This window comes from Takifugu flavidus, chromosome 10, assembly GCF_003711565.1.
Source record: "Takifugu flavidus isolate HTHZ2018 chromosome 10, ASM371156v2, whole genome shotgun sequence".
Classification (NCBI taxonomy): Eukaryota; Metazoa; Chordata; class Actinopteri; order Tetraodontiformes; family Tetraodontidae; genus Takifugu; species Takifugu flavidus.
The window spans coordinates 8,941,824-8,966,965 of NC_079529.1; the positions used below are offsets into that span (position 1 = coordinate 8,941,824).

The 25,142-nt window shown below is 46.4% G+C and overlaps 1 protein-coding gene across 1 annotated transcript in view; it reads left to right on the top strand.

Annotated features, from left to right (window-relative positions):
* Positions 1-25,142, top strand: part of zfpm2a (zinc finger protein, FOG family member 2a) — a 116,594-nt gene that overhangs the window by 23,011 nt on the left and 68,441 nt on the right. Inside the window, exon 3 of the mRNA XM_057045070.1 lies at positions 23,795-23,953. Within this exon, the coding sequence (XP_056901050.1) occupies positions 23,795-23,953 (159 nt within the window). The remainder of the gene's footprint in view (positions 1-23,794; positions 23,954-25,142) is intronic.

The window sequence follows — 25,142 nt, forward strand, 5'->3', positions numbered from 1 at the left end:
TGCTTATTGCATTCCCATCAAATTATCTCTAATATAATGAACATATAACACTGGTTTAATTTTTTCCCCCTCAGCTGTCTGAAACTGAAATGCAGCCACCCCAAAAAAGAGTATTATTATTTTTTTCCATCCCTCCTTCTCTGGTAATCTCTCCAGCTTCTTAGCATAAGGCCACTTTATGTAACGTTAGCGTGCTGTTTATCATATCAGGTGACATTTCTATCTTTGAGGGGCATTTATCAGAGGCAGATTACAGTGGTAAAGGATAAGGGGAGTGTTTACTGAATTGACTGCCAGCATCCTGTATCTGAGTGTGTTTGCTTGCGTATACGTCGGTGCCTGTACAGAACGTGGGAGGAGCGCGAGGCTTTAAGTGGAGGTCTGGGAGCTGTTAGCCGTGTCTGTTTTTTCATGTTTTCCACTCCTCATCCAGTCTTCTCTCGGCTGCTCTCGCTGGTGTAAGCGGAGCCGCGCCGTCTTACGCGACATCTTTTCACCCCTGGCCCACAGACGCTGGCATCTCCGGCGCAGTCAGATGTGTTGGGGGTGTGAAATCAAAAACGTTTGCGTGCCAGCCTGCCTGTATGTTTAAGGGTTTCTCTTTCATCGGGTGACAATCACTCGGCGTCTCTTGTGTTTCTCTTGTTGATTTCTGTCAGAAGAAGAATGGTCGGCGAATGCCAACTTTCTCTCCAACATCTGTTCCCTGCCAATAACAGCTTGTGCCGTTGCCTCGTCTTAGCTGACGGATCCCCAATTGTCTCCTCACTTTTGACACAAAACAACAATGCAGATGAATGTCATCTTCTTGTAATGTCCCCCCCCCCCCTTATTGTGTCTCAAGCACAGCGTTCCTTGTTTACGCCGATGCTCTCGCCGCTTATGTCCTCGCGTTGTTGACAGCAGCACTGCCTGATGTGCTGGATGGGCCGGGGCTGGCGGTCCCCTGATCCTGCCCCCTCCAGGGGCGCAGCCAGTAGTGTGTGGACGGCTGTGTGAAATGTGGGCAGGGTTGCTGCTGGGGGCGGGGGGGGGTCACTTCCTCGCACAGCTTCCTCTTTATCTTCCTCTTTCCTGAATTCCACTGTTATTATTCCAGAACCTCTGTCACCATTGTGTTTTCATTCTCTGTCACCAAAACCTCCTTAATGTTAATTTTAGAAAGGAATAATAGTGAAAACAACAGCACGAATGTGGGGGGGTGGGGGTGGGGGGGGTGTGTGTTTTCCCTCTGCTGCTGTGTTCCTGCTCCTGACCGTATTCCTCCCTCTTTATTTAGATTTTATATCAATGATGCCCACCGAGCCCCCAGGTAACAATTGACTTTCAGCCCGCTTTAAGTTAATAGCCTTGTCTCTTGCTTGTAGGGATCAATATTGGTATTAATTAATCACCATTATCAAGAACAGGATCTAGTTCCATTTGTTGTTACATCAGCAAAATATCAATAGAGAAAGTGGACTCCCTGATCGTCATGGCAACTTCATCTCTTAGGTCAAAGAGAGTTTATCTTATCTTGCTGCTGAGAGTGGCAAACTGCTTAGGAATCTAGTTTAGACTCAAAGATCATTGATTTCAGCCTCCCACCCCCACCTTGTTGTCTCGGGGGAGCCAGGGGTGGAAAAAATAGCAGCATTCTAATCACAACAGAGATGTAAGATTTGAATATTGATGTCCAAAGGCCATCGCGGCAGAGAAGGCCTCTGGTCTCGCTGTTGTTCAAGAACGTCCTTTTAAGACCCAGACAAAGCTTTGATTATCAGCCGTGTCACCGGCGAGTACGTCTGTATAGCTGACGGTGGGGCTGCAGGGGAGGTGGCTTTGGTGCAGCCGCGGAATGCTAACGGATCAGCCCGTGCCCGTCCAGGCCTCGTGGGCCCGACGTGATGTCCTGCATGTTTATCTCCACATGTATGTATGAATGTATTTCCCCAGAAAATAAGCGCTCCAGCAAGACATCATGAGCCATTTCTCTAGCATCCTGCTCTTCAAAACTTGGATGTTTTTTCGTTTTTTTCCCACGATACGGCGAAGCAGCGTCTGGCTAATGAGCGCACTCAGACGAGAGCGGGGAAGTTTGTCTTCATCGGGAGCGAGGATCTTGTCTGAGCTCCTTAGGTGGCGGCTTGCCTGGATGTACCTCATCATGCTGCAGACTGTTCCTCAGGGTTGGAGCAGAGAGCAGGGCCACTGCCCGAGTTTTTTTTTTTCTTCTTCTTCCTCTTTTTGCCTCCAGGACACAATTGCCTCATTTAACATTCTCTATTTGGCCCCTGCCAAGAGGGGAAATAGCCAGGGTGAGTAAGGGAGGCCGCCACACATCATGAATTCTTCTTTCATTTAACTTGCACAGTCCTTTTTCACCTTGGTGATGCACATGGATCAGGAATGAAGATATTGCTCAATTAAGGGGATTTCTAAGGCTGCTCCTGGGGTACTGCCATGATTTCTTTTTCCTTTTTTGGAGCCATAACCAGGTTTTGATGCATCGTGGTTCTTGGGTTTATCGCATTTGTGCAACGCTTTTCACGTCCCTTCACCTGCAACAGGAACCTTCTTCTGTATTCCAGACACAAAGCCTGCCAGTCTTCCATTTGAGGGCTGTAAATAACTTGCATGTGAATTTCAATTCTTTTTGTTTGTTTCGACTTAATTAGGCGCGCTTCATCGAGGCTTTTTCATGGAATGTGTCAGAACGAATGTGAAGGTTTTGACTGAATCTTGGACGAGAGAATGAAAAGGGACGCCGCAGAATTGTGACTCACATCTGCAGCCGGCATTGTCACGATACAGTAATGTCAGTGACTTTGAATTCAGCCTCATAATTAGATCCACCTATTAGAAATATGGATTTTACATGAGGTCCAATAAAGAGGGATCCCTTCGGTGAGTATTTCCAGAGCAGAAGGGGAGCTGGCACACCAGAAATGATGCCCTAATAGCTGTTCAGTGTAAATCTCAGGCTTGGCAGGAATTACTGAGGATGTATTTGAGGGGGGGTGCACAACTTTCCAATGGAATGAAATCCAGCCGGCTCCATAGTTAAGGGATAGGTGGCAACAGAGGATTAAGCAACAAGCCTTTCACTTCAATTTGTACATCAGCATTTTCACCAGACGAACTGCACCAAACGCATCGCATCTCAGAGCGTCGGTGGAAAATCGCTAATGACAAAGCTTTGTAAATAGATAAACAATTTATGTCAAATGTGCTGAAAATGTAAAACAAACTTCAAAAACATGCTAATGCATTTTATAGCATCGCAAAGCCGGCAAAGCTGTTGACAGCGCAGCTTACACGTCACGCGATCGGCGGCCTGTGACACGCGGAAACAAACGCAAAAGGAGCCCTTTCACCATCGGACCACGTTCAACAGTCGACGAGGCCGTGAAATTGTGCAAATCAGATTTGTCCGAGCATGCGAGATCCTATCGAAAAGCAGTGACGTGTTGGAAAGTGCTTTCCCCATTTCTTATGATTTCAAAGTGGACTTTGTGGAGCGACGGCGTAAACACCCCGACAGAAACGCTGCCCCTATTATTTCAGACTCAGCCAATTTTCTTTGTGTATTTCAGAGAATGCTTATCTAGTAATTACTAAAAACTGTTGACATTGAGCAAGTGCTGTAGTCAAGTAAAATTCCTTTTTGTGTTATATCAGATCGGATTTTTATCTAAAGTTCATGCAATCACGCTTTGCTGAAAAACAAAGATAACTGGCTCAAACGCTTTATTTCCAGCACGAGCGCAGAATTAAAAGCCTCATTTTGGAAAGAGACTACCGTCATTACATCCTTGAGTTTAGTGTATTGGCTAAAATACTGACACTATATTTTTTTTAATATATATTCTGGCTCTGTCTAGTCTGTGGCTGTGAATCTGTGAGAGACACATTTGACCATAATCAAGTTTTTTTCTTATAGCTTCAGAAACAGAATAACAACTGGGTCAGATGATAAGCTCGAGCAAAATGGGGAAAGAAGCCTCCTCTGATAGACGAGGAGAAAATCTGATTGATTGATGTCTGCTGGCTTTGCCACCATCACAAGCCAGTTGACAGTTAGTTTGGGATCAGATGATTTCACTCTTAAGATTGGGGTTGAGGGGAAGCTAGGCAAATATGAAGGACACAAAGGTCAATGGCTTCTCTCCTCCTCTCTGTATCTATCTCTCCCTCGCAATAGCTCGCTTTGACAAACTGTAATATGTTGCTAAGCTTTGTGGCAGCGGGACACATGGTCATAGTTTGTACAGTAATATCCTATTGCCGTAATCTCACAAGGAATGATTGAAAGTGCTGGAGGAATCTGGTAAGAGCACGGACCCGTTGACATCATCAGCTGCCGTCGACTGGCAGATGTCTCCCGACTTGCTGGAGCAGAATTTTCCTCTGGGATTGAATAAGTTAAACAACAGCTCTGACGAAGTGAATCTGTTATTGTAAGAGAGATCTGATAAGGCGGCACCGGTTTGTGTAGCGAGAGCGTCCAAAAATGGAATCTCCTGCAAGTGTCTCTTTGTGGTTTTGGAAAAATCGGAACATGGAGCCGTGTCAAGGGATGTGACTGGATGCATATTGTAAACAAACACCCGAGTTTCTCCGTAATGATGTTCCATGCATTATCTCCTGTGTTCCCCCAGCTTAGATGTGTCGCTGAGATCAATGGACAAAGGTCGCTAAGGCTAAAATAACAGCAACGCTTGGAACCAATTCAAGCGTTGCTGTTATATTGCCAGTGTTTGCCATTTTTGTCTCTTTAGTTGTTGTTGTGGAGCTGAAATTTAATAAGACAGGCCGTGGGTGCCCGTAGAGATGTCTGTGATATTGAATAGAAGGCCGTCTTCCTCTGAAGGTCCATCTCTAATAGACACAACACAAAGGGCCGGTTAGCTTTTGTAGGACGCTTTCAAGATCAAGGTCTCACTCGTAATGAAGTGGCTATGCAAATCCAAGTCAAATTCCGCTATTGTGAATCACTTGTTTTAATCAAGTTTTCGCACCGAAAGAAATGTAGCCTCCATTCAGAGTCACTAACCAAACAATTATAAGGATAATCCGAAGACAATTCCCATCCAAATTAAACTGGACATCGTTTAGGGGAAGAGACAACAACTCTTTGTTTGTTTGAAGTGGTTGATATGACAACCTCCTCGTCAAAGACTCAGGGGGAATAAAAGGGATTTGTAATTACCATAATTATCTCTTATATGTTTTCACCTAATGATGTCCATTAGACGCCTGAAACTTCATTTAGAGCCTCACTTTAGGGTGGTGTGGACACATAATGCAGCCCGTTGCGTTGCACAGTAATGAACTTCTTTCATCGGAGATGTTTATCGCGTTGTGCTTCTGCAGGGAAAAGCCAATATACTTCGGCTTTTTGTTGGAGTTGGATTATAACAATTCTCATAGTTCCTGCTTATCTTTCAAATTTTCTCTACATGTGATATCAAACCAATTGGCTCCGTGTATAAACAGGATGGCTCTCTAATCTAGACCACTGTTCGTTTCATGTAAAACATCTCATTTTGTGGCTTAGCCTGGCCGCCGTCTTATCGTTACATAATTCGCTGCCCTCTCTGCGATTTTTCATTGTGGCAATTTATTTAAATTCCCCCATGTTTATATATTTCCTGTCTCCCTTTATTCAAAATGATTGCCTTTCACAAGTTCAAAGGCTCATCTTGAGACTTTTGCTAACTTTACAGATACGAATCCGCAGTGGGGAGAGCGATGGCACATGGGGGGGGGGGTTATTTTGTTGGAGAGCACAATAAGAGCGAGCGTCAGATCGTGTCCATCTGTGTCTCCAGGCCGAACCCAGAGGTTGAACTGAACCAGATGGAGAGTGCAGATACGGCACTCTAACCGTCTCCACCTCAGCAGGTGCAGCGCTGGAGAGGTGATGCTTGGACGCGCGCGCGACGTCCACGTTCCTGAACGACAGCCTTCAGTCCTGCGCGCGGCTCCGCTCCCGCGGTCGCTTTGCTTGTTGTGGCCTATCAGCATATCAGCAGTGTCTCTGAAGCCCAGTTGTATAATGCACCATTTATGGCTTTGCGGAGAGATGGTGGTTGGACTGTGGAATAGCTCCAGGCCTTCCCCTCAGTGAGTGGATTAACGGCAGCCCGCTTTAGCGTGCACAGCCGCGGTGTGAAATCGGCCCCGCTTCGGTGCTGGCGACGAGGCTCCCTCTCTCCACTCTTGCTCCCTCTGTTTCCTCACCTCCACGCAAAGCCTCTCCCGGCCATCTGTGAAATGTGGAAACTCTGTGTCTAAGTTGTGTTCAGATCCCATCCCCTCCGTCAAGCTGGGGCCAGGAAGCAAATGGGCAGGCAGTCGGCAGAGAGGGTTTGTAGGGGAGGAGGGTGGTGGTGGTTTGGAGTGAGGGAGGATCAGCTCACTGATGTCGTGCCGCGTGTGCAGGAACCCTGCCTGTTCTCCGCGGGCGAGTTGGAGGAGGGTCCAGGCCTGGGTGCCGGCCGAGAGATCTCTGGTTCCTGCTTGCAGGTCCAAATCCCCCCTCTGTGTGTCTGTGTGGAGGCGAAGCGGTGGCACAGCTCCCCTGAGCCTCTGCCCAGTCCTTTGAAGATAAGATGGTGATAGAGTCCCTTTCGGTACGTCGCTAACCGATGGTCTTTGTGCGACACACATGCCTCTCTCCTTTCGGAGCCCACAGCTAAAACACCTATGGTCTTTACTGAGACGAATCAGCCGGGTGGCTTCAGGTCAAATTAGATTATCAACGGCTGACAAAATCCCAGATTGTACGTTTAGGATGTTTGATTTTTTTCTATTTCACACTAATGTGACGTGGAGTTCTGCTGTGGTTGATATTTCTATTTGATTTCCCTCCACTGAGAAGAATCGCTTCCACGAATTCTCTCATTTTTCCATGGCAACGAGTGGTCATTCTAACGCTGCTGATTTCCTCTCTATCTGCGCCGTGTTGCTCCTGATCATAACAGTTTTTTAAACACACTCCTCTGCATTTATAACCACATTTTGAGGCTCTTGTGGGCCAATTCTCCCACTTCTGGCTCCCTCAACAGCAGCTTTTTCACCAGAGCCTCCATCATAATCAGGCTTTTGAATTATGAACTCAATACCCCCCCCACTTCCCCTCCCCTCCCTCTGTCCTGTGGCCTTTGGGGTTCAGATCTGTGCATAATGTCTTGTGATTGCACGGCGATGCGGCGGTTTGTAAAGCTGAATCGGTGTCCAGCAACGCATCGTCTTTCCGTAGACAATGTGGATCTGTGTTTCTCAGCAAGCTCATCAGGGATGGGGCGTTGATTGCTTTTTGATACCCCTCCAATGTGGATGAGGTCCTGCATACATCAGCTAATTAGAAAGTTCTTAGTGTGTGTGTGTGTGTGTGTGTGTGTGTGTGTGTGTGTGTGTGTGAGCTGGGCTCCTCATCAGATCCTCAGCCCAAGTACCGTTACACTCATCAAAGGCTTTATCAAATTCATGACAAGAAAAGAAGCTATACAGTGAAGAGTGTGTTTGTGTGTGTTTGCGTGTCAGCGGGAGATGGAAGGTCGGATGTCTGGGAAAAATAAAATGCAGCAAGTCAAAACGGGCCCGTTGCCAAGGACAGTTATTTCAGCGTTTGTGTTGACAAACCCGCCATCTTAAAAATCTGTGGAGTTAAGGAGAAGCTGTGGTACCTCGTCAGGAGAGCCTGGCAACATTAAAGTTAACTTTAACGACAGCTGCTTTGCTGGATGCGCCGCAGCGGGGAGGCGAGCTGCAGCAGTTAATTAGGCAGCACAAATGACCGCCCACGCACCTTGATGGTATTAATGTCCCACCGCAGAGAGAGTTCTGGAGAAAGTTTAGCCTTCGAACGGTGTGATATTTCACCAGCGCCGTATCATTTAACCGCGCCGACTTTTCCCCACTAAAAATTGCTCACCAGATGTCCCGGCCCACGCCAAGATCTGTAGAAGGAGCTGGGGCGTCTCTATATATTTCACAGAGGCATCCCATTACACCCCCATGGCTCGTGGGTAGCGGCGCTCTGCGGTTTAGTCCCCGAGCAGCAGAGGATAAAGTGTACGACACGGCACTGGCACAGGAATCTAAGTGCTGTTTCCTCAGGTAATCTTGACTTCCATCTTAATTCCAATAAAGTGTTTTTTTCCTCTTTCACACCATAAGCCAGATCCAAGCAAGAACACTCCACTCTGTATTTCCGCGGTCATACTTTATTGAATATCATTTCAGATAAGAGGTGTAATCCTTTGGGTGGAAGTGATGTATATTGACCAGCCCGACGATAACGATACGGCTCATGTGTCTGATCTGAAAGAAGTAAATAACTATTTGTGTCAGCGGCTCAATCAAAAGGCGTGGAATATTGAAAACTGCCGCTGTTGTTGTCACTCTCCAACTTTTGTCAGACTCAGTCTGAATATTTATAATGTCACCGCCCGAGGCTGCAGAGATGCAGATAGGCGCCGTCTTTGGCAGAGACCGGCGAATGTGTGATACGCGCACATCTGAGGGGGAAACTGATCATTTTGTCAATCAGTTATTGAGTTTGATCAGCTTAGAAAAGCTTTTAAAGAGCTGTCAGCCTGGCATCGGTGGTTTGCTGCTGCCGATTGTAACTCGTATTTATGCCCATCTTCATAAATTTTATTACGTAACATTGAGTCAAAAAGCTCCAGATTTGTCTTATATAATCAGAAAAAGACTTTGACCACAAATGAAGTCAGGCATGATTGTAGCTGGTGGCACTAAATTCTGATTGGTGCACTGAAGTGCCTGATGTCACCTTTTCCAGCAGAGCCCAGTTCAACTTCAAACTGGGCACAAAAAGAGGGCACATCTTACGCAACACGTTAGGAAAGTTGGCTTTAAAGGGCAGTGGTGAGGGATATTATTTTGTTAACAGCAAAATACATGTTTTTTTTTTGCTACAGCTGTGCAGAAATAAATCTGAATAACAATCTAAAAATGCCCCGTTTGAGTCCCTAATGTCTGGTGCTGGGGTTCAAGCAGTGAGCTGGGTCACTCGGTTCAATACGACACTGTTCCGTCCTCACCTCTCAGAGTGAGTGGGTTTCTCCCATCAGCCGAGTGCAGCCCTCACTTCTCCCCCATGGTTCACTTCATCAGGGTCTGTTTTTATCTTGACCGGCCAGGCCCGTGACCCCTGAGCACTGATAGTCCAATAAGACTGCAGGAGAGCATCGCTGGGCCGCTAAGGGGACTGAAACAGAACTTCACTGGGAACTAACTTTCCTCCCCAGCAAGTTTGTGTTTGAATTGATTTACCGACCGGCTGCTGCGTCGAACTGTCGCTCCGAAAATGTAGCTTGGAAAATATTCAGGAAGACACGTGAGCGGTGGGAGCTCTTCGCCTGAAATATATGTCATGAAATAAATGGAAATTTACCTTTGAATGCTTTGAAAAATAAAGTTATATTTATGTTAAAGACAGCGGAGAGTGGCAGCTGTGCCCCTGCGCCTGCAGAGTGGGCCATGTTTACTTCTCTCTGCACGGGAAAAAAGAGAAGTGAATGCACTGTCTTCCCTGAAGAAGACAAACATGAAAGGGACCAGCGAGAGTTCTTTAGGCCCTTTCTCTTGTGTGCTGTGTAATGCAGCGTCTCTCCTGTCAAGGTAGTCTCTGCCATCTGACTGCCTTTTGAAGTCGGCAGAAGTCAGCAGTATTTGCTTTGCAGTGATTCTCGCCGGCTGCGTCTCTCCGAGTGTTTGAAAATGTGACCAGCGTGGAGTCTATCAGGCCGCTCCTTTGGAGGAAATAGCACAAATTGGATGTTTGGTTTGCTGCTCCTTGCAAGCGTGGGTTTGGCATCCTGACGGACGGCTACGGTTGGAGGAGGTGGGCAGGGGCTCAAAAGGAGCAGGAGCCAAACTCACCGACCACAAGGAGAGACAAAAGGAGGGGGGGCGGGGGGGTTGAGGAGGATCAGATCAGATATTAGTCATGTTTCTTCCCGTAGTTTACATGTTAAAGTATCTTAGTGTTGGGAAATGGTACTAGTGCCAGTAGCAATCTAGCTTTAACTGGTTTATGTGCTCTAACGCAGCACCTGGTACATTCAGAACAAGAATTGCATAAAAATGAGATGAGAGATGGCTGCATCCGGAGCAATAAAGATGTCATTATTATAGGAAACATCCCCCAAAGAGAATAAAATCTGCTCTGTCCTCATGTCACAGTGGTTTCCTGTCCTATTTCAGGTGGAAAAAGAAACAATCTGGTCAAAAATCAGTGAAGTTGAGGCCAGCTGACCAGGAAGTCTGGAATCTAAGCTTTGGATACTCTCTGCTATTAAAACATTCCTGCCAGTTTATAAAAAGTGCAAATGATTCATTCTCTGACCTGTTTTTTTTTGTCCTGTCACGTAGACACACACGCACCGCAGCCATGCCGCGCTGTGTGCTAAATGAGGAGATGCGGTACAACCTATTCCTGGAACTGTGTGTTTTCCCTGCTCAGCGAGCCCATCTTTGTGGATTTGAGTGCTATTTCTAATGGCATTATCCAGCAAACATGTATGAAAGCTCCCTCTTTTCTCCAGCTGAGGCGCGTGTGGGTGGGTTAGAGGGGAGGCTGCGAGGCTGCTGAGACCCCAGCCTTATCAGCACCAGATGCAGGTTGACTTCAGACTTTCAATAGAAGGTAAAGAGAGAGAAGGAGGGAAATTAATGAGAGCCATAAAGCCAGCGGGATAAATAATTAGCCAACTGTTCCTAAGATCCCTCCCTTCGTTTGCTGCTGCAAAGAAATTCCTTGCAAAGTTTGCGTGTCAAAAGTGCTGCCCAGTGATGTTGAAGCCGTTTGTTGTGTTGCGTTGATCCGGCCGTACGCACGGTGCATGTATATGTATTTTTGTTAGCATTAGATGCTTTCGCCGGTCTCTCCTTTCTTCATTTGTCATATAAATCTGAGTGACAGGTTTCGCCGTCCTGCCACCAATAATTGGCCGGATGGACCGCAGCTCCCTCCAAATGTCTGCGGCACAGACGGGCTGCACAAAAGCATTCATCTGTCAGAATGCTCTTCATAAATCATCTGGAGGAGAGCGTGTCATATTTGTGTCCACATATTTGTTTAGAATAATCAGAGGGGCATAATGCCGCTTGTTTACTCCAGGCTGATGTTACCCAGCTGAGCTTCCTAAAAAAAAAAAGAAGAAGAAGGGGCTGTAAAACACATTTGCCGGCTGGAGATACGGAGCCAGACACGGCTGAAACCCAAACCGTGTTTATGTCCGTCACAAGTGTCATTTCGCTGAACCGATTGCTGCTTTACTGCACCTTCTCCAGGATCAGAGCTCATTTTTCCTGCATTGGAGGACACTCGCTGCCATTGTTTTGTGCGTTGATCTGGAGTGTTTACATGGGGTTCTCTCCCTGAGGATTCTGCATTATTGTTGTCACACTGTATGGAGCACTGCCACTCGCATTGTTCTAATACTCCACCGGTAGACTTGAAAAGAGCTGAGCAATCACCGAAAGACTTACATTATCCTCCGGTCTTTGATCGCTATTCATGTGTCTGCGCTAAGTAATCTTCCCCTCTAATCTCATTCACAGATATAAATAAACAAGTAATGCTCTAAACGAGAGGGAGCACATGAGTGAACATCAGGAGGATTATGGTAATTTGTGGATGAATAGAAGTGGGGGCTTTTTAAGAGAGGTTTTATTATGAAAGTTCCATCGTTTTAATGAAGAAAAATCAGGTTTCACTTCGCGAGTGCAAAAGAATTTCAGCAAAAACTTTGAACATTCAGAGGGAGTAAAGTGATTAAAAAATGCCTGACTAAATGTCCATTATCGTCAATTCCCCTGGGAATCGGGTGATGATTTTGAAGGATTTTAGAATTTCAATTGTAAATAATTATTTTTCTTTAAAAAAAACCCTGTACCTGTCTTATTGACTGATTTTCAGGACGTTACTTTTTTTGTCATCTCTTCCAACTTGACATTTGGGAAGTCAGAAATCAATTATGACTCCTCCTCAAATGAAAGGCCGAAAAAACTGGTATATGACTTTAAAGTCGGCCTGGCTCGCCTTTGACACGGCGCGTTACAAAGGGAAAGGGAAATCACACTGCATACCTGATCCACAAAAAAACCCTTTGAAATGGATTGCTGGGTGGGATCCAGTCTGGCACAAGTCGTGGCATTGATGGCACAGCCCCTGGGTGCTGGGATACTTGGCCTGGACAAGACGCTTGCTGGGCCTGTATCAGTGGGCACTGGCCCATCCTCTGGGAGCTCCTAAGCCATGCCGTCTGAAGAACTGACGGGGTTGGCAGCACATATGGGCATGTGACGGTTTTTATTTCAGTCAGGCGTGATATTATCGCCTTCAGTCACCGGCGCAGCAGTATCAGTGGAGCTGACCGAGATGATACAGCTTCACAGGGAAAAATAAAATGACCCCGCCCCCCCTTACCAGCTCTTGCAAATTCACGTCAAAACAAACTTTTTTTTTTTTTTCCCCCCCGTTTGCGGTCCATCTGCACATTTTCTTTGGTCCTACATGCGTCCCAGGTACTGACATCTAACCGCAAACCACTGTTTCTATCTTCTGTATTGTGTTGTGGCGAAAATTGGTTCCAGCTAATTGGAAATTTTGCGTCCGGCTTTCCCTGGAAGCCCGTCACAAATGACACTGATACGATAAGCGTGGATTCAACTAGCCCGGACAAAGACAGGAAGTTGACAGCTGCAACAGTTTCCAGTAATAGTTAGTCGATAACCATATACGGCGTAATGAAACTTCCACCTTTGATGAGAAGTTGAAAAGAGAACGTTTCACTGTTGGCTTGGCAGAACATTAGACATGGCTGCAGGCAGGCGGGGGCAGGCGAGGGATCGAGCTGTTTTAATAGGGCTCATCCAGAGGTGACGGGAGCAGCGCATGCACTGAACTGGAGGTGTGAGCCGGGGCTGCCAGTATATCTTTTGTCTTTCATTATCTTTATTTCCTTATTATTTTAAATGGCCAGTGTGTGTGTGTTTTTTCTCCACTAGAAGCTTTTTTGATATCCATTTAGATTGGAGCTTCATTAATAACCTCAGACAATGGAGTGACTTCTAATTAAGAAGCGCTGCATCTGGCCCCTGGCACCCTATCCCGTTGTTCCATCTATTTTGCTGGGGAGAATTCATTTGTTTCTTAATTAAGAAAAACACCAATAGCGTGAAAAATCTGCTTATGGTACCTGAATCCTAATTAGTTAAATAGTGAGGGAAGGGGAAAATGCATTCCAGTAGCCCTAGAAATGAACTCGAAGCTGATAAAAATGAACTAACTAGCCTTGCATAAATCGAAGCTGGGAGAAAGTGTACCATCATTATGGCTAAGACAATATGCAAACTATCTTCAAAGAAATCAAATTGCCGGAATGTTTTCATTTGCATGTATTAACCATTAACATAATGAGGAGAAGTGACATTGGACCCGGATTGTGTGTCTGTTCGGATTGATAACTCTGCTGCATCTGCAAATAGTCTCCTCTGCAAAATTATGCTAGCAGTCAAATCAGTGTTGAACTGTGGAGGGAGAGTGATGGAGGGAGTGAGACGAAGACAGAGGAAAAAAGAGAGAGAGAGGAGGCTTTTTCTTTTTTCCCCCCCTGTTTTATCAGAGAGCTCTGTGCAAACCTGCTGCAGTGTTGAATCTGAGCCATCATCCTCCCTCTGACAGCTATCCTTAAACAGGAAGGGGCCGCGAGTCATTGTCTCCGAGGCTCTGCGGGAAGCTGGTGTGTTTGTGTTTGTGTGTGTGTGTGTGTGTGTGTGTGTGTGTGTGTGGGGCAGAGGGACGTGCCCATGTGGCTGCTGGTTGGAGATGGACCTTGAGTGGGCACACTTCACACTTCTGGCCCTCCCCCCCGCCACCTTGTACATATCGGACACATGCACACACACGCCTGCTCGCAGACTCATGCATACATGTGTCACCCTCCTACCTCCTTTTAAAACACACACACACACACACACACACACACACACACACACACACACACACACACACACACACACACAACCACACACATCTGAGTGCTTCCAGGATACCAAAGGCTCACTTATCTGTTCACAATGGCCCACATTGGCTAGTTGGCGGGCAACCAGCCAAATCCGCTGTGTGTTCTTCCACTGCAGGCGTCATGCAAAACACCAAACTGTCTTCAATATTCAAAATATTTTTCCCCAACATGCTACTTCCCAGAATCAGCCTCTTAGGTCAAATTATTCAATTAAGTGTCTGTTTATTACTGATACCAAGGCTGGGTGGCGGGTCTACTTATCACCTTTTTTGCAGATTGGTGTTCTTGCAGAATACCACCATAAAGATTGCCTGGGCTGTAATTAAAATGGCACAGAGACAAATTTGGCATCGGGCTAAGACACGGGGAAATGAAGGTGGTGGTGGTGGTGGTGGTGGGGGGTGCAGGGGGGAACTGCAGGGCTACAGTCTCTGCCATGAAAAAGTTTAAGCTGTAGAGCATAGAAATGAGGGTCAGTACACCACAAAGGGTGCAGGTACGTGAGAAGGAAAATGGTGACGGCGTTCACCGCGCAGCTGTTTGTGTCCCTAAAGTAAAGGGGGCACCGTGAGTGTGGGGGGGTTCTTGTGGCAAATGCTGTTTAGGTGTCATCAAAAGCCGAGTCGGGCTTGCATCCATCTGCAGGCCTGTGTGTGTTTGATGAGCTATTGGCAGGCTCGGGGGGACACGTGTTCCCGAGCCTCGTGGCAAACATACCTTTCACCGTCTTTGACTCCACAAGCCTGTGTGACTTCTCTGGGAAGAAAAAAAATGCGAGAGAAATCAAAGCGCCAATAAGCTGAGGGTGTTAAGCCAGGCATGGTGGTGAAAAGAAAAGAAAGACCTGAGCGACTTTGGATTTTGACAGAATCTCCGCTCGCTCTCTGACAAAAATTTGCATTGTTATCGCAGATAACTGGTGATGTTTTTACTTGGTGGTACATTTTTGTGAAATATGTAAAATGTAAACCCAGCCGCTAACGATTCCCTTAATGACGCGGATCCTGCCTTTTTTCCCCCTCCGAATCGCGTCTTAGCGGGCTTCTCAGTGCAGGATGTCTGATATCTGAATATTAAAAGGGAGTTTCAAGCTCATCTGCAAATGTGATTTGCACATATCACACTTCTGCAGTCGTCAAGCTGCTTCATCGCCAAGCTTCTGAGCGAACAGGGCTGGGGAGGGGAGGCAGGAAAAAAGGAGAAAGAAAGATGCACATATGGGTTGCTATTGATGTATTCCGTTTCTGACCCAATTTAAATCCCTGCCAACAAGCTCATATGCATACTGTACATTTGCTAAATTACAAAGTGTAAACCCTGCCGTCTCACACAGACAGGTGTAAACATCAATGTTGTCATAATGCACCAGTAAATATGATAATCGCGGCGTGCTGCAGTAGAGCAAAAAATAATTTGGACATCTTTTTGATGCCTGTTGGGGCCCTTGGGAATGCCCCCGCACAACCAGGGTGGCCCATTGACATGCCATACACGCCAAGACATAATTATGGCAGCCTGTCTTTGTTCCTACCGAGCTTCCTCTCAGTGCACTCGTAATTCGCTTGTGATATTTTGGAGTTTTATTACGATCGGCTTGCGCTCTGGAGTACACGACTGCAAACGAAGACGGGAAGCTGAGGCTGATCTCTTGCAAACCCCCAAAATTTGGAGCAGCGTGAGTCGGTGTCGTAAGTTGCTTTAAAAAGCCCGATTTGGGAATTCTCGTGGCTCCTGACACATGCCGACTCCCTCTCGCTGCGATTCCCGGTGTCATCGCCGGCTATCTGTGTGGGACGCGGCTGATAATAAGGGGGCAAAGCCAGAATATCTTTAGGGTATGCAATGTGTCGAGCGGCTGTTTGTTGTCATGATAATCCTCTCATTTGTAATGTCGGGATCAGCAGGTTACGGCTCTCCACTCGCGCGCCGTGTCAAGACTTGGGACTGGCAAGGTGGATTGTCATTTCTGAAGCGCTGTTTTGACAGCGCCTTCGCTTTACTCGCGCGCTGCGGCTCAAAGGTCAGAGCTGTGCCACTTCCATTTACTACGTGTGAACACTCCATCCCTGAGGACTGGAGCTCTCTACGTCTCCCCCTGCAGTCTCTTTCTCTGACACGCGCACACACACACACACACTCAGTCCGTCTTTCTCCCTCCACCATTTAGCTCACTTGTTTTAGGAGCTAGACGTCAAGGCGAGTCCCACACACAGCTTTATAGTGGGTCTAAAGCTCCCAAACTGAAGGGCAATTACGAATTATAAAGCTTTATGTAGAAGAAATGGAAGGCGGCGCTGCTCGAGTCAACTCCCTGATACCTGATTTCCTCTTTTTCTCTTCCTAATTAGTCCACGGCAAAGTGTCTCCATCACTGGCCTCAGATCGTGCACACCGCCGGGTGACTTTCAGGAAACATGGTGTTGGGGTGATTGTTAGAACGGTAGAATGTCTCAATGGCGTAGCTGTCACCCGTATCCCCGTGTGCTCGGTGCCACTCCTCAAACACGGAGGTAGGTTATGTCAACCAAATAAGGCACTTGTCAGTAACACAAAAAGACATTGTGGCTCATCCATTGTCACCCGCTCTGCCAGCTATCATATAGGAAGTGATGGAGTGACGCTGTTTTGCAGCGAGGTGCAGCTCCAGAGCCCCAGGGGTATTATGGGTGTAAATCTCCTTCACACAGCTCCGCTCCAGGCCAGGGAGAGCACCATCATTAGCCGGAGCAGATGGAAGGGGGGGGGGCTTCGGCACAGTTCTCCCCTCTCTCCGCTATCGAAGGCACTGCTGGAATCTAGTTTGAGACAATGCGAATATACTGGAGCGACAATCCAGCAGAGACAATGAATGATGAAATTCTCCTGAAATCAGAGGAAAGCTGCCGCGCAGACGGCCTGATTCATCATTTATTTATGACGTGATGATACTCGAGGTTTACCTAAATACTGAACGTGTCTTTGTTTGGTAATGGGAAAAGTCTTACAGAAATATTGGGCTCTGGAAGCTATTAAATATTCATTTACAAGGCTGCTACTTGAAATATTGTGTTGCTGATGTAAACCTACCTCAGTTTGTGTTGCTAAGGTCGTCACATCCTCGGAAATGTCTTAGGTTTTACAACTTGATGAGCAAGATAAAGGTAACAAATACAACCAGCATGTTTTATACTTAATATTTTACATCCTGCTGATATTTAGGATGAATTCGAGCAGCTAATCGATGCCATCATCTATCAATGATGAGTATTTATCTCCAGCAGCCACTACTTCCCCATTGATGCAGCAGTATTTCAGTGTGCGCTCGAGGCTTTCTGTCCAGGGAGCACAGAGAGTGTGTGTGTGTGAGTGTGTGTGTGTGTGTGTGTGTGCGCGCACGTGCGCATGCTGAAGCACTGGCAGAATCCTAATCTCCAGCAAGAAGCTTCACATGGCCAGATCAAGAATTAGGAGGGAGGCTGAGGGAGAGGAGGAGGGGAGAAAAAGCCCATCTCCGTCTGTGTTTTAAAGGACAGTGCTTTGAATGTCATTTGACAATTTCCTTTTAATTAGAACTAATTTACAGAAAGATGCCCACCAGCTAATCTTTACAGGATAATTAACTTCTATTTTCTTTACTTTTAATTAAAAAGTGGAAAAGATTTAGCTGATCCATAAAGAATTGTTCTTTTGAAATGTTCATCAGACTTCACACTTCTTTTGGCATTGGTAATATTTAGATCCTATCTTCCGCCCGCTGTCTCCACTGAGTTAATGCAATGATTTTCTGCCCCTTATCCGAGGTATTAAGAAGTGGAACTATCAATAGTAGAAATGGGGACCAGATGAAAATTAGAATTGAATTAATGAATTTATTGCAAAAGGAACCCCCCTCATCTTTTATAATGCTGCGGTGAAATTGACATCTCAGATATATCCATTTCACAGGAAAATCCTTGATGGGGAAAATGTTGTTTTATCTTAATTATTTGACACAGTCATCTTTTTTGTCTGAAAGCTCTCGCTGAAACTCTTTGAAGCGATGCTCAACGGTCGTCGCCGTGGCAGTCTGGGGGTTTTACGGCGTGGCCATCCCAGCCCTCATGAAATCGGACCCCGCTGAGTATTATGGATGGACGCGTTTCAGGTTAAACAGCAGCAGCTTATTAAGCGTTCGATACAAAGTGAAGCGTCTCGCGTCACCACGGGAAGAAAACTCCCTCAGCCTCATCAGAGCGGCTGGAGGAAAGTATTTCCTCACCGGCGTTAGCACCTTCCAACCGACTTTACTTAGTGGAGATAAAGTGAGCCAATATGAGGTTGAACGCGCTGTAGACAGAGCCTCCGCTCGTCTGCAGATGAGCCAGTGGCTGAAGATGGATGCCCCCACTTAACCATGATAGCTCCCTGGAGGAGCCTCAGTCAATGGCTTCATTAAAAGTGAACGTTCTTGTGAAAAGCTCACTTATAAACCAGTAATTAAGACCACACGTATTTTACCTGCTTTGTTTCAGCTGTCACATCTGGTGTACGGGCACATGCTTAACTTTTATATATTTATAAGTAACAGGATGGCTCGAATAAATCATTCAGTGTGAGGAAAAGCAAGTAGGGCAGGAAGTCTGGACGCCTAAATATGGCTCAAACTGCCGCGTTGCTCCTGCGAGGCAAAGTGGCGCCCTGCGACACGAGCAAAGCTTGTACTTGTTCTAAACTTGTGACTTCTGCGGGCCAAACCTGCGGACTCGGGTGATTGTCTGAGTCCAGAGAGGCAGCAGAGTGAAGCAGGACCCAGCTAACTCTGCAGAGGAACCGTCCTGGCATCTGCTGAAGCCCTCGGGCACACTCAGAGGTGCCTCCAGCATTTTAATAGCACAGTCAAATGCCAGCCTGTTTTCATGCCATTCCAATTCCAATCCGTTGGAAAAAGAAGTAAGAGTGTTATTCCCCTTCAACAGTCCAGACAGAAACGCTGGGCGGCACAACACAGAACCTCTTGCAAACATGCTGGGATCCAACGTTGGGACCGGCTGAAATAAGACACTTGACTGGAATTATGGTGAAACTATTAAATGTGAAAAGAAAAACAATCTTAACTTTATTCTACTTCTGAGGAACACTTTCCCAGACCGTGATGAGGACTTTAGAGACAGCGGCAGGATGATCTGTCTCAGTGCACAAAGCCTAAACACACCAATGTAAACTTGTGGGCAATCTGAATGCATGATGTCATCAGATTCCCTTTCACTGTCTTCTCATCTACAGTGATGGAGCCTCGCAGAAGGGTGTGTGTGTGTGTGTGCGTGCGTGTGTGTGTGTGTGTGTGTGTGTGTGCGTGCAGGGAATAAATGTACGAATACATGCACGAGTCGCTCCTCCCTCCCTATTCACCAGGATTTCAATGCAAGCGTTGGCGAATTCTCAAGCAGTTGTTTGACTTTTGATTTTAAGTGCCCGAGTTTAGGGCGGCAGCCATTTCTAATCACGAGAATTACATTACTTAGCAACCGGAAAATCAAGTCAAACAATACCGCAGCTTATTCTCGGTCACAGACGGCAGCGTTGCGCATGCATCGATCTCCATTGACGGCGTTCCAAGCTCCTGCCAGCACAAACGACAGGAAGAATATACAAAGTGATCATTTACTTTTGACTTGTGTTGCAGCATTAGCTGCAGGTTTTTTCTTTTCCTGTCTTTCAGCTACTCAAATAATAGATGTTTGAAAGTCCTCCGGGGGTTCCTGTAGCATATTAAGCTATTAGCAGTTTCACAAATGGTTTCAATTTCATTACAGTGATCAAGGATTAAATTAGCAGCTTGAGCCTTGTAAGTTATACGTTCTCTCTCCTCCAAGGCTGAAGGAACCCTCTGCTTCCCAGAGGTCATTAGAGCTGTGGAGAGCAGCTGCCCCCAGCTTCTCCCAGCCTCTCTCTACCTTCTCCTCCCACTCTTCGCTCGAGCCTTCGTGCGAGTCGAGACCGAATTATCCGTATATTTTCCCCAATTTGTTGCTTTTCCTCCCAGCTTTGTAGGTAAATATGAAATTGCATCCTACCTGACTCGCAGCGTACTTTCAACTCAAGACAAGCTCTGTTTCTCCATTTCCTCCCACACGGAAGTTTGAAGGGTGCAAAATATGTGTGTCGCCCAGAAGTGAGGCCTGGTATCAGCGCTGGCACAAAGGGCCAGTCACAGGGTGCGGAATTGGAGGAGGTTGAGCTGCATGGCCATGTTGGATTTTAGGGCTGCATTATGTATTCATGTTTAGTCTCAGGTGCAGCGTTTTATCCTCGGGCCAGCTTGGACACATTTTCAATGGACCTTTTGGATGAAAAACCGTATAGGTGGGAGCAAAAAATGATTTCCATGCTTATAGAGATCTGCTGCTTTGTTCTGTCAGATTCAATTACCTCACCTCTAATTAGAGAGCTATAGAGGAGGCTGGGTTTGTGATCCACACATCACACTGTGGAACCTGCTGATAGTGTGAGGTATCGCTATCGCAGCCCGGCCACAAGCTCCCCACATTGCTGAAAGAGCATGCTATGAAATTAGCAGTCAGTCATACAGCCGTGCACAAACACACCAGGGACCAAACTGTTGTTTTGCACCGTTTTAAAAAGTGCTCTTCCCAAGGAATGTTGGCACATCACTGTTTTCTTTTTCCATTTCTCTTTAAGCCCAGAGACGAAGATGATATTCTCATTCCTCTACCTCTGTCCGCGCTGCTCCACTTCTTCGGTGACTCATTAATCCTCTGTCCATCATATGGTCCAGAGTATCACCCCATTTTATAGACTCAGCAGGAGCATTACCATATCCCCCTCCGCAGCTCCAATCCGCACGGCAGATCCCTATCAGACAGAGGCCATGCCATGAACAAAAGAGCCACTGTGATCAAGCCTGCATTCAGCTACCAGTGTCTCTATTAGCATCAGCTGGCCACGTAGCATGGCCGTTCGGACAGAACTGAGGTTTGTGTCTCTTCGGGAAGAGGAAGAGTCTGATGAATGTGCACGATACAGGTCGGGGTGGAGCGTGTCGATGACAAGCGGCTGTGAGGGTGAAATGATACCTCTGATTGATAGGATGTTCATGCAGAGCTGCTTCCTGAAGAATTCCACACACACACACACACACACACAAACACACACAAATAAAGATATATAAATTTAGTAATGTTAAAATGGTTCCGCCTATAAATAGCCCAGGTGGACAAGGTTCTTGAAGGTAATGATAGATGAACAGGACAAATGAGAGAACATCTTATAGTCGGTTTATAAATCCCGATTTCTTCAGTGCGGATAACCTTTCAGGCAAACTCCGCCACCTCCGTTTTAATGAGCTGAGATTCAGAGCTGACTGTGCGTCTCCACGCTGCCCCAGCGGTGTCATTGGCCATCTGAACTCCGGTGGAGGCTTGATAAGATGGTTCCTCTGGCCCGGTTCGTCAACAGCCCCTATATAAATGCGCCGACGAGCGTGGGTCACACACCGAATGTGACAGGATTTTAAACAGTACACAACTAAATATAGCGGGAACGCCACTATCAGAAAATGAGTTAGGAGTGTGGTGCTGGTCGTTTAGAAAGTCATTATTCTTATCGTTGCTGTCTCTGAAATAATTTCAGGTCTCTCCATGCAATGAATACTGTATAATGAACCAAACATGTGAGAATGCACACAAACTTTAGTCATCTACGCCGTCCCCAAGCATTAGCCACCAGACCTCTTTAATGTGCCTTCCTGGGTGCAGTATTTCATTTTTTTTTTCATATTCAGCGAGGCCTCCGGTATCTATCGGTTCGAAAATGCTCCATTTAGTCACTATCTGCTAGAGTGGGGAAGTGAGATGCCCTTATTCCGAGTCTATTAAACCTCAAGTCTATCTCATCTTATCCGCCTAATCTTTGTGTCTTATTGACCATGAAGTTTATCTTTAATCTCCCTCTGCTCTTATTATTGCACAACACTGTAGGTCTATTTTCTGCGGCGCAACAGTGCTGCGGCGTTTGCGGGCGACCGAGGAAGAATCGTTTAGTTGTACACACAGTTCTTATTCAGCTGTGTAATGGAATGTGTACCGAGCGTGCGTGTAGAAATGTATTTCCCGCATTCTTTCTCTTCAATTGCCTTGGCAGGAGCTTTTAACGCCACTCATACAATCTCCCCCTTGATACGACGATATTTATCTCTCTGTATCATCTTGAGCGATGGTGGGCTCATTGAGTCACTTCACGCCTCACTCCACTCCTCGGCGAATCAGCAAAAGGCATCAGATAAGATCATAAAACTGTATCCTAATTTAAAAGCAGCACTCTGCCTCCGCGGCGCCCATTAGAGATCCGAGCGCTAATTCTTTTCATGTCCGGGGCTCCTGCAGATGTAGGCCGCTACAAAGGAGTCATTTATAAGACTAATGAAAAGCGCAAGCAGTTTGAGGACATCAGGGGGGTCTTTTATGCATCTCAGTGCAGGAAGAAAGAGAAACAGGAGAGGCACGCCGGCCCCTCGTTCTGAGCTGAAATTATTGCTTTATTAAAGTCGAAGGGCTTGCTCTCGCCACAATAGAACAAACACGTGGGAAGGTGTCGAGAGGATATCGACACAAGCTGTTTGAGCTCCGGGATGGAGCCCCAACATGCTGGAGATGTGGATAACACCCCCCCCCCCCCCCACACACACACACACACACACATATGATCACTGAGTTTCAGCTTCTGCAGTGTTTTCAAGTAACATAACATGTTACCTGTGTGAAATGTGTTTTTCCTTTTATAAAAATCCCCTCTTTGCTGTTGTATTTCACGCGCGGACGCTGGTTTTGGTCGGGCAAGCAAGATCCACATTATCTTAATAACATTCAAATGCCGAGTGAGATGTTTTCCCGAACTAATACAATTCAGGTAGCAGTACAGTAATTCCATCAGTGCCCTTGATTGAAGCAAAAATGGTAATATGCAAATACCAAAAGAGATGTACAGCTACAAGCAAAACTCTGAAATCATTTAGATTTAAAGAAATAATATTGCACAGAGGGGGGAAAACATTAATCACACGGAAAAGTGTCTACTTTAAGATTGCACTGGTGTATTACCCGGAGGCACGGAATGTAAATGGAAAATCAACATTGTACCCTGTGATAAGGCTAACAAATTAATAAAAGTATTTTCTTTCCTCCTTCCATGCTGGTGCTTGAATGGAAAAAGTCTGGCAAGGAACTTTTCTTCTGCCCCCTCCGTTCGTTTCTGTGGGGATTGTTTTGCTGGCAGCAGGATTAAAATCAACGTTCACCTTGGTGGCTTTTTTTTTTTTCTATTTTTTTTTTTCCAAAGAAAGCACGCTGTCTCAAAGGTTTTTCCTCTTTAGCTACAAACAGAATATTAATATTATTTCTTTTTTCTCTTGAACTTCCTTGTGGGAACATGTCAGTGATGTTTTTATGTATTTAGGTGTTATAATATGTGCAGTATGTTTATTATAAACTACGTTACCTATGGTATGTATGTATTTGTGCTATTGTAATAGAGGAATTGTGTTATTGCCTCTATTTATTTGTTACTAAATACTAAGATGGGATGAAATCTGTGATAAATTCTATATAACTGTCTATTTTTGAACTATACGTTACAGTGTTGCATTGTGGGACTCGTCTGCATTTATTTCAACGAAGGAAACCCAAAAGTTTTTTTCCCTCTTTTTCGTGAGCCGGGAGCAGGTGATGAAACTGCTGAACATCTTCATCTCATGTTTGTCTGTTTTCCCTCAGGTCCTCTGGAGGATGGCCTGGAGGAAGAGGAGGAGGAGTGCGTCTCCGAGGAGAACGAGCTCCTGGCCAAAGACGAGTTCTCGGCGGAGGAAAACTTCCCTGCGGAGTTTGAACCCGAGAACATGAGCTGCGAAGACATGGAGTACTTCTGCAACAAAGGTGAGCGTCGCTTCCGTTCGGAGCCTTTTAAAACATCCTCCCGGGTGCAGAAGGCACTGAAAACCTACAATATGGAAGCCCCCCACCCCCGTGCCAGGCATCCAAACTAAGCTAAAGTCCTGCCAACGGTGTCTAATAAAATATCCCAACATGTTCAAATCAAACCTGGCAGGACTTGTGTCCACGTGAGAGTTTCTCCCGTGTCGCCGCCCACACTCGAAACCGTCCATTTCCACGTTTGATCTCAGTCGTCCACCCGAGCGCAGTGGTTTGATCCGAGAGAGAGATGGCGCCGGCGACACCGGCTCTCCCTCTGTGATGGTGCCGCGAAGGTGCACCAATGCACCGGAGGACGCGGCGCTCCGCTTTGAGCCCGGCGCCGGAGCTCGGCGAACGCTCGGCGGCACCTGCTGCCGCTCGGAGGTCCAGCGCGAGAAGAAAGCGTTGCGGCGTCGCCAAATGCGCCCGAGTCCTCTTTGAACTCCAATTCAATTAGATTGCTTCTTTGTGTGTTTGTTTCATTTTGGTCACACCTTGCCATCACAGGAGCTAATTTGTGGTCTGCTCCAGGTTACAGTGTGAAGATGACAGACTCGCCCCCCCTCCTCCTCCCATCAAACCCCCACCCCCCCCAACCTCCCAGTCGTATGGCTTTCACTTCCCCAGGTGTCCCCTGTCCTACTGGCACACGGATGCCATAAATTTGACTTTTTAATGAAGAACCAATGCTTTGAATGTCTGCCGTGTCCTCTTCTTTCAAAGGGAAGACTGTTTAGAGTTATTCCTTCACGCCGCTTAACTGATGTGCCTCGTGGGATTACATTATTGAAGGAAAAATAAATCTTTCATGTTGCAGGTAGGCTGCGCCCCGGTAATCGTATCAATAACGTTTCCCTTTTGTTCTCGGGGAAAAGTTGAACGGCGCAATTGTTCGGAAATTGCAATTACCGGCGACGCCTCGGCCGCTTCGCCCTTTGTCTTCCCCCGTAATGTGTCCCAACGCAAACTTCAAAGCAGAATGCAGGCGGCTCGCAATAACCCGGCAGCAATGGAGGAGATGGCGAGGCGCACGTGGTTGCTACGGTTAAAAGTACAACTTCTGAAAATCTTCAAAGGACAATGTCGGAGCCGTTTGATATTCCCGTTCTGTTGGATAAAACCATGCATGGAACATGGCCTCAAATCTCCT